Source organism: Rhinatrema bivittatum, chromosome 9 (assembly GCF_901001135.1).
Source record: "Rhinatrema bivittatum chromosome 9, aRhiBiv1.1, whole genome shotgun sequence".
Taxonomy (NCBI): Eukaryota; Metazoa; Chordata; class Amphibia; order Gymnophiona; family Rhinatrematidae; genus Rhinatrema; species Rhinatrema bivittatum.
Genome location: NC_042623.1, coordinates 917,437 through 927,782, shown reverse-complemented (window position 1 = coordinate 927,782; position 10,346 = coordinate 917,437). Strand labels below are relative to the sequence as shown.

Sequence of the window (10,346 nt, the reverse complement as noted above, 5' to 3'; positions counted from 1 at the left end):
AGAAAAAGATGCAATACTGTTAAAAGCCTTCCACGTTCCTCACTACGTAGTATTATAGTTAAGACAATTTTTCAGTTTGTTATGAAGACTAGCTGTATTTTTTATATTGCTATCTTAAATGACTCATACCAGATTGTTCTCTTATAATTTTCATGATTTAATTGATATTGCTGTATTATGCTGTGTGGTATGGAGATGATAATTGAGGGAAGGGGGTTGGGTAGGCGATGGGAGTTAAGGAATAGAATTCTTATTTTATTTGTGTATTCCATTTTCCATAGTAATCTTCTATATTAGCTTGTAAGCTGATCATATTGTTAGAGGTAATTGTAAATGGAGATTCTGTTTTGACATTGTTAATAAAGAAATAATAATAAAAGTGCTCCAGGGATAATCCAGGAAGCTATAGATTGTTGAGTTTGACATCGATGCTGACAAAATGGTAGAAGCCAGTCTTAAAAATAAAATCACTGGCCATCTAAATAGACATGGCTTAATGAAGAAGAATCAACATGATTTTAGCTAAAGGAAGTCTTTTAGATATTTTTGAAGGAACAAGGGGACAGTCCATGAAACTTCAGCAGATTTAAATCAAATCATAGAAAATACTTTTTTACTGAACATACAATCAAGCTGTGGAATCTGTTGCTAGAGGACGTGGTCAAGGCGACGAGCATAGCAGGGTTTAAAAGAGGTTTGGACACGTTCCTGGAGGAAACGCCGGTACAACATTATTAGCCAGTTAGACTAGAAAAAGCCATTGCTATCCCTAGGAGTGAGTAACAGGAAATAGATCTGCCAGGCTTTTGCAATCTGGATTGACCACTATCAGAGGCAGGATGTTGGGGTCGAGTGACCTTGGTCTGATCCAGCATGAGACTTGTGTTCAGACCTTATCACTGTTTAAGATTACTCTAGCTAAAAATATCATAACCTAGAAAGACTATCATTTAGGGATGTGAATCGTTTTAGGACGATTAAAATTATCGTCCGATAATTTTAATATCGTCTTAAACCGTTATGGAACACAATACAATAGAGATTCTAACGATTTATCGTTATAAATCGTTAGAATCGTGAGCCGGCACACTAAAACCCCCTAAAACCCACCCCCGACCCTTTAAATTAAATCCCCCACCCTCCCGAACCCCCCCCAAATGACTTAAATAACCTGCGGGTCCAGCGGCGGTCCAGAACGGCAGCGGTCCGGAACGGGCTCCTGCTCCTGAATCTTGTTGTCTTCAGCCGGCGCCATTTTCCAAAATGGCGCCGAAAAATGGCGGCGGCCATAGACGAACACGATTGGACGGCAGGAGGTCCTTCTGGACCCCCGCTGGACTTTTGGCAAGTCTCGTGGGGGTCAGGAGGCCCCCCACAAGCTGGCCAAAAGTTCCTGGAGGTCCAGCGGGGGTCAGGGAGCGATTTCCCGCCGCGAATCGTTTTCGTACGGAAAATGGCGCCGAACCCTCGCTGAACGACCTCCTGCAGTCGATCTCCTGCCGGCGCCATTTTCCGTACGAAAACGATTCGCGGCGGGAAATCGCTCCCTGACCCCCGCTGGACCTCCAGGAACTTTTGGCCAGCTTGTGGGGGGCCTCCTGACCCCCACGAGACTTGCCAAAAGTCCAGCGGGGGTCCGGAAGGACCTCCTGCCGTCCAATCGTGTTCGTCTATGGCCGCCGCCATTTTTCGGCGCCATTTTGGAAAATGGCGCCGGCTGAAGACAACAAGATTCAGGAGCAGGAGCCCGTTCCGGACCGCTGCCGTTCCGGACCGCCGCTGGACCCGCAGGTTATTTAAGTCATTTGGGGGGGGTTCGGGAGGGTGGGGGATTTAATTTAAAGGGTCGGGGTGGGTTTTAGGGGGTTTTAATGTGCCGGTTTTGCGATTTTTCGATTTTTCGATTTTTCACGATTTTTCACGATATTTTACCCCCCCCAAACGGCAACAATACGATTCCCTCCCCCACCCAGCTGAAATCGATCGTTAAGACGATCGAGGACACGATTCACATCCCTACTATCATTTTCTCCAGATCTAATACACCTGCTAGAACCTTATTATAAGGCATCACTCATTTTCTCCATGTTAAATTGTTTTGCAGTTGGATATTTCTAGATACGGTATAAGGATATTACTTCAGTCTGCAAGGAAGTTATTATCTAGAACAGAGAATTGTTGGAGATCATAACATTTTGGATTATGTATCAGGAAGTCCTAGATTCCAGCCTTAAATAAAACCTCATATCCCGTGTTTGTGATGCTCTCTCTCGCACTGTTTCGCTCTGGCACATGGGTGTGGACCAGACATTATTATGAGATACTCCGGATCTTATTTAGTTTGGCTCATTTCGTCTGCATGCATGTGGTTCGCGGTTTCTGAAAGGCAGCGGTTTGAGAGGGTGGGCGGTAGGACCCGAGCGAGCAGGGATTGTAATCGGAAACCTGAGCCTCCTTCACTGTCAAGGTTCAGCTACTTTCCTTTCACTCTCAGATGCCCGAGTGAGGACGAGGGCGAAGAGATCCTTTCGCTTTTGGAATCCAAGGCAAGAAACCAGGATTTGTTTTTATTTAAAAAGAAACTGGAAGTAAATTGTTAGGTAGCAGAATGAACCAGCCTGGGAATTAAAGGACTGGGAGTCATAGGCATGGCTTTGTTTTACTGAGGTGCTCATGAGTTGGGTAAGCAGCATTTACACTTATTTTCCTAACAACAGCAAAATAACATTAAACGGTACTTAATGTTTGTTACTATTTATAGTGAATACAAGTAAGGCGTGCGGTAAGCAGAAGGATCAGATTATTGCAGATAATGCTGAAAGCCCCTGGCTGTATTATGACACCTGCAGAGCAGCAGAAGGGAGAGGAGATTGCAAGGCAGAATATTTCCGGAAAGGGCAAAAAGGAAGTTTTTTTTTCTCGGAAATGTTACAATAATCATCACGTTTTCTAAGCTGGACATAGAGGTATGCAAATGCCAGTGTTTTCCTCTACCAAACAGCAGGTACGGAGAGATCATATTCAAGGACCCTGCTTTATTACCACTTTCTAAGGCATTTGAATTGTGAGTCCAATTACAATTAGTTTATATTAATTAAGCTGAGGTTTGTAGCTATCCTTAGCATGTAACATTTAATTTATTGACACTGCTATAGAAATCGCACTAAAAACAGAAAACAATTACGTTTTTTTCTAATGTTAGATGGGGCTTTGCTAGCCACATAATAAATTAAAGATGTACTTAAGGAATGAATAATTTACCCAGCTACCGGAGGTGAATGGCAGACAGACGGCACCACAATGTGCATCTTCTGTTTCCTGTCAGCTTGTGGTAAAAGTGTAAATTAGTACATGTATGGGCGTCCTTATAAATATTAATTAGCACATTAAATGTGTTTCCTGATGAGCTTAGCTTACCACATATGGCCAAGACTTGTAAGAGAAGGGACTGCTGCTTTCTCCTTGTGCAGGGTAGGTGAAGTGAGAAAGCAGACAGATCTCTACCACGGCGGAATACTAATCTTATTGTATCTAGAAAAATCGCCTTCTGGGTTAATAAAGCAATCCTATCAGGGTTACCTCTGTTCCCTTAGCTTGAATGATTTCCCATGGTCAGCCAGCTGCTCTTCAGTGGTGTGGATCAAGATTTCTCTACTTAGTTTCAAAATATTTTTTGTTAAAAATGTACAGAATTCTATAAATTACCAAAATCACAGAAAAATTAAACTTTGTAATGTTGACTCTCTTTTGCAAATTACTATGTGTTGTGTTCAAATCAATAAGCAATGAATCATTAACATCTGCTAATAATTCCTGTGAGCACAGTAGGCAATGAATATTGGCAATAATTATGCACAAGCTTTCCTTCATGGGGATCCTAGATTCTAGCTGACAGTTCCTTTTAAATTACCTACAATAAGGAAAAAGATCTAAAATGATCTGGTTTTTCATTCATAAAATGTTAGCCTGTGCACCAGCATCGTTGCTTTCCAGCAGGTGGAGTAGTTATTCGGGTGATGAGTCTGTTCTAAGTAAGTTAATTTCTTTAGACAGTCAGCACAGAGTCACTTCAGAGTTTCTTTAGACATTATTTATAAAAAGGATCGGGTAGAATGACATCTTTGGCATTTACTGTTGCCTCTTTCTGATCACTTGATATTGTGCATTTCTTTCCCTGTAGGTGGGATCTCTTACCTGGATTCTAGCTTGTAAAATGGAAGAGATGAGGTCTCTGGCGATCCAGGTAGTGATCGGGCTGCTTATTCACTCTAGTTGTGTACAAGGATTTTCAGCTCCACAGGCAAGAGTTTATTTAACATTCAATGGTAAGAAATCTTAAGCCTTCCTGATTTAATTTTGCTTTGTATATATATTGTTACCCAGCTTTAATGGAGAATAAATAATGCCGGAGACTAAATCATTCTCCTTAAGCCCAAATGCTTCTTAAATTTCTGAATAATGCTTATTTGGAAAAAAATTTTCTTCTTTGGATTATAGTTAGCAGAAAGTATGAAGTTTTAAAATTCAGAGCAATCGCTATGTCTTGTATTTGTTAATGGAAATGTGCTGAGCCTTTAATTGCACATTGTTGCATATCCTGAACTAAACATTACAGCCCAGTGTAACAGGAGTGCAGCCTTGCTGCTGTGGTGTGATTGACGCAGCCTGGAGGTGAACCCCACAGGCCTACACTGGCAGCTGGCGGAGATGTCCTGTGAGGAGACGCTTTCCCCGCAGGTTCAGCCCTTGGGTTCTGGGGGCCGGTAGGAATGGCATGAAGGAAGGCCAGAGGCAAGCAGCAAGCGAGAGTAGTCAGTGTCCTGGCGAAGGTCAGTCCAAGAAGAAGACACGGATGAGGCCAGAGGGAGTGACACAGCAGGATGAGCTGGGGACATGAGGCAAGGCTGGGATGGACAGCAAGACTGGATGAAACAAGCAGGAATAAGAGCAACACGCACTACTGAGGGAGGAGGACATGTTGCTGAGGTGCCAGCCAGGAGCACGGCTGGGGTTTAAATCCCCAATTGATTCTGACATCATCTCCCAGTATCTCTAGCGGTTTCTTGCTCAGGAGCCTCTAAGTCTTGGTACTTGCTGCACACGGATGTAGCAGGCCCAGAAGAAGCTGTGTCGAAGGTGCTGGCAGCTCCCATGGGTGAGTGCAAGCATTCATGGGACAGGTCCATAATCCCCAAATAGATTTCTACTCTTAAAACTCTTCTCAGAGAGCACTGGTTAACTAGTTCCTAACACATTTCTCTCCCTAGGTTTGATTTATGATTGGAAATAAGTATGACATTTGTATTCAGTATAATTGCCAGCAAGGGCAAGTGTATCTAAGTTGTACATTTTTATAGGATTTAATTTTCATTTTGCATGAGGATGGTGAGAGGTCATGTGAATGCAAGTAGAGAGAGCACAGAAGTGTTAAAGAGAAATATTCTCTACTTATAGGGAAAGTTATGCACTTATAAACTTGCAGAAAATCTGAACGTCTTCTAATCATCAATCCTTTTTATAAACCAGCAAAATCAGATGGATTCTGGTGACTACGTCTACCAGGTGGAGAAGGTCTGTCATTGTCATGCAGTGTCTCCTGTTTCTAGCTCTCCAGAACTCATGCAAAGGGTTACCAGCGTGACTCACTCAGTCCATAATAAAAAGCCAAAACAGAAGGCCATGCAGTTTCTCACTGAGCATTCCTCATTTCCAATGTTTATGCCCTTCCCTTCTATTCATTGCTTGAATGATCTCAATGTTGCCAGAGAGATTGTTGGAGGCCTTTAATATTCATTGCATGGCAGGAGGTCCCAGCCATTTCAGATCAAAGTTGCCCTCTGACACCTGAGCTCAGTTCTTATCTAATCACATTTCTCTTCTGTTTTCCACTTAACATTATTAATTTGAGAATTTCCTTTTCAATGCAGTTTTAGGGCTTCTTCAGCAAAGAGCTTTACCATAGAATCCACAGTAATTAGTACTGTGTTAACAATTTGTAGTGACTTTGCTTACCTCTAATCTTATTCATTTCTCACACTTTCACAGAGGTTTGGAGTACAAAACCAGCACAATAAGTAATTAAGTTGTAAGGGGAAAGGAAACTGAGCATTAATGCACGTTAGAAAAAGCTTCTGCCTCACTGAATAGCTCACCTCGGTTGGAAATATTCCATCCTCATTTGAAGGAAGAATGAAATGGGGACTATACCTTTAGCCACTTATTGTAATCAGAAAATCATTTAGGTACTAAAGAAAACATAACACAATTGAATCACGATGACCATCAACCTGTCCATTTTCTGGACTCTGAATTTCGCAGATAGTGAACAAGAGAGCTGCTTAATATCAGGAGGTTTTTAAGCAGAATAACATCCTACCTAAATACTTACAGACTGCACACAACAAGAAGCAAACCTTGGTGCATTTAAAACATACACATTTCTAGAGGTCCCTGTCAATGACAATGACAGTCAGAGAGCACCTTAAATAAGACTATGGCAGGCACACATGCTTGCCGAACAGGCCCCATATTATAAGAAGCTTTATGCAGCTGCATGCCACAATATTTGCTAGACAACAACAGCTGCCAACTTGGACTTCCCTTGAGGAGTACACGGGACCTGGAAGATCTTGGTATGTCCAGCAGCACATGCTCACTTTTGTAAGGAAAAAGACTGCCATTGCCTGCTCAGCTTGCTCCTGTTGTAATTCTGTTCCCAGTACTGCTCCGCATGTCTTGTTAAAGGTATCAATGTGCTGTAATGGTTTTTCCACCATATCTGGTGCAAATCTCTATGCCCTGATGCTTTCCATGGAAATTCTATTAACGTTGGCAGCAGCCTGACACTATTTTTAGTTGATTTAAACCATCCAGGGAGTTTCTTTCATGTTTTATTCATGTATCAAGTAAACTCTTTTATTTTAAAATATTAGAGAAATTGAAAACAGCATCTTCAACTAGCTTTCGGGTGAAAAAAAATGTTTTCACATAGTAAATGAAAGTCCAGCTCATATTAATATTCCTAAAATAATAGGGAACTGGTCACCTTTGAAAATAGCTCACAAACACAAATTTTCAGATATGTGTGGAAATTTGCCTATAGGTACTACAATTTCCCTATGCCTCCAATGTTTGTGCCCTGTTTCAAAGCAGTCAGACCACACAAGAATGCCAAGCACGATACATACATTTACTTCTAGAATCTTTGATTGCAGATACTGATATTCACCTATGCAAGTATCTGCAAACTATTGATGGTCAAACATTTGACAAACATTGTGAAATTTAGTTCACAGACAAGTATTTGGATATCCCCTACAGCTATGCATTGTTTTCTTTATGTTGTGATGAAAGCATTTAAATATAATTGCAATTACACTGTATGTCACCTTAGCATACTTTCAAAATATTTCTATTGAAATAAAAAATAGAAAGCGAGGCAATGTTCAAAAAGAAGATAGTCCAAGTAACCTTTAATATCCATATACAGTATTTTTGGGATGAATGAGGGCTGAAGTAACCCTGTCAGGCCCAGGATTCTAATTAACAGAGCCCGTTCTTCCATTAGACAGACTTAGGTGATTACCTGGGGTGCAACAGTTGTGAGGGTGGCATCAGGGGCATTGTTAAGCTCTGCCCTGGTGACTCTGTTGGTCAGTGCTCCAAATCTCCAACAGAGAACTGCTCTCTGCTTCCAACTCCAGCCCCACCCCTCAGTTAGTGTGCAAGGGAAAGAAAGAAAGACGGTGACCCTGGAGCACAGAGCAGAGCAAGGAAAAGCCACTCGCTTCCCTTACCCAGCCCCTCCTGTTGCCTTCACCTCTGCAAGAAACCAGATGGGAGGGGGTGAAGCTAGAATGGAGAGAACAAAGCTAAGAAGAGTCACTCTATTATTCCCGTCCTTCCACTCCTGTTGTTTTCCCATCCTTTCTGTGCTGCAAGAAATAGGAGGGGAGGGGGTGAAGCTAGAATGGAGAGAGCAAAGCTAAGAAGAGTCACTCTATTATTCCAGTCCTTCCACTCCTGTTGTTTTCCCATCCTTTCTGTGCTGCAAGAAATAGGAGGGGAGGGGTGAAGCTAGAATGGAGAGAGCAAAGCTAAGAAGAGTCACTCTATTATTCCGGAGGGGAGCGTTGTGTGTCTGCAATGGAGATGGGATCCGTTTTGTCTGTATATTGCTATTTATAATTTATGGTCATTTGGTGATGGTGTTTTTGTGTATTGCATATGTAACCAGCATGAGGTATTCTGCTAATGTGTAGTTTCTGAGTACTACAGCTTGTTCCATTTTCTCAATGAAGGTGTATTGTGAATAATACATTTCATTTTTAGCCTGCCTTTCCAATAATGGTCAAGGAGGCTTACGGGATGATTAGAATTCTTCCCCAAAGAGATTACAAGAGATAAAGCGTCTTCCTCAGTCACAGGAATGTTTGTAAGGGAAATGTTCCCCTTAGCTCCGCTCTTTACTGTAATAGAGATCTGCATTTGTTTTTAACAAATGCAAAAATACCGCAACTAATGAGGCCATTTTGGTTCATTTGGGTTTATTTTCATATGCATTTCATTTAGAAAACAATGAGCCTAGAGTAGCCCAGAGCCAGGCCTGGTGTCAAGGTCTAGCCCTCGAGGGAGCCCAGGCCGGGGCTGGGCAGCTCCTACCCAAGATCCCTTTTATCTCCTTCTTGGATCCTGGATTGAAATGAGTAGGAGCAATGCCCCCGTCACTCCTGCCTGCATCCTGCTACTTTAAAAATGGTGCTGATTGCTGAATGCCTGGGGACAGCACTGTAGTGACTTCACTGTGGCATCTTCCACCAGCGTGACTAGAGCCTCAGACTGAGCCCTGTATCCCATGTAAGTTACTGACTAACCTACCTAAATGTTTAGATTTGAATATTAAAGACTAAGAGCATAAGAAGTGTCATGCAGGATCAGACCAAGCTCCTCTGAGCCCAGCGCTCTGTCTCTCACAAGAACCCGTCAGCTGCTCTACAGGTGGGGGAAAGTTTAAAAGGCAGCGCGCGGCAATGTGAGTAGGGCTTCCCAAGTTCACTGTCAGTCTGCTCCAATTAGGGAGTGGGCTGGGAGGGAACTTCCCTATATCTCTGCCTCACCTTCCTTTCTTTTCCCCTCTCCTCTCCTCTCCTCCCCCTAACCCCTTCCTAGCTACTTACGTTTATTTTCTTTTGTTACTTAATGCTCCTGTGGAGCAGAAGTAACCTCCGTGCACCGGCTGGCAGCCAGCACTGCTTCTTCGGGATGGGAGCTAATAGTGCTGTCCCCGTCTGCACTTTGCCCCACATCCCCAACCAACCCCTTTTGCAGGGCCCTGCACCTCTGTGCTTAATGGGGGTTACACGTGTGGCTGGGTCCGTTTTAAAATGTGCACGGCATGTGCAAGGCTCGGCTGTGCGCGTAACCCCCATTTTTTTGGGCACAGCCCTTTTAAAATGGGGCCTAGAGTGAAAAAGAATTTTCTTCTATTTGTTCTAAATGAGCTCTTGCTAACTTCATGGAGGCCCCCTAATCTTTCTATTATCTGAGAGAGTAAATAACCGAGTTACATTAACTATGGATGTGCAGAAGGAAAACATTTGTTTCGATTCTTATTCATTTCGCCAGGACCCAAATACGTTGCATTCGTTTCATGGGGAAAACCCCAATTTGTTTGAATTGTTTTATTCATTTTCCGTCAATGGGGGAAGGATTTCCAGCCTATTTTTGGCTGCAGAATTGGGATTTTCTTATCAATTCAGATGAAACTTCTGGGGAGCAATCATCAGAACAAGAAAAGAGCTCCAAGGTACTTAGACTGTGGCAAAGTGGCACCAAAGTGGCATGAATAGCCCAAGGCACTGTAAAGGGGCAAGGGGTACCAGGAGTGGCAAGAGGGCTTTAACAGAGGCGCAAAGCAGCAGCGAGAGTGTCTAAAACACACCACAGCTTCAATAGAGAGCACCAATAACAGATGCATGAACCCTTGAAGGCAGCACGACAGGCAAAGCGGCAAGAGAAGTGGCATCAACATCCTACAGCACAATGAAGGGGGAACATAGCAAGCAGAAAGACTCGCACCAACACACTGAGGAACCATGATAGTGGCAAGAGCACCACAAGGAGTAGAGTGAGTCGTCTGGTGTATGGCAGCAAGGCAGAGTGGCAGAAAGCTGATAGGGGCAAGACCGGCTGGCAGAGCGGAGGTAGTCAGGTCGCTGTGGTGTTGATAGGGGCAAGACAAGGAGGCAAGACGAGGCTCAGCATGCAGCGTGACTGTCAACCGGGGCGTACTGTCCACCCAACCCATCTTGAAACACGGACCAAGGAGTCTAACATGTGTACTATGA

At 43.2% G+C, this 10,346-nt stretch overlaps 1 protein-coding gene across 2 annotated transcripts in view; it reads left to right on the top strand.

Moving 5' to 3' along the window:
• Nucleotides 1–2,418: 2,418 nt before the first annotated feature.
• SEMA3C (semaphorin 3C) overlaps nucleotides 2,419–10,346 on the top strand; it is a 276,094-nt gene continuing 268,166 nt past the window's right edge. The window contains exons 1-2 of one of the 2 annotated variants that reach the window (XM_029616208.1): nucleotides 2,419–2,682; nucleotides 4,181–4,325. In XM_029616208.1, the coding sequence (XP_029472068.1) occupies nucleotides 2,674–2,682; nucleotides 4,181–4,325 (154 nt within the window). In that variant the 5' untranslated portion in view covers nucleotides 2,419–2,673. Of the gene's footprint in view, nucleotides 2,683–3,047; nucleotides 3,065–4,180; nucleotides 4,326–10,346 lie in introns of those variants that run through there. The other variant, XM_029616209.1, reaches the window with a different exon arrangement.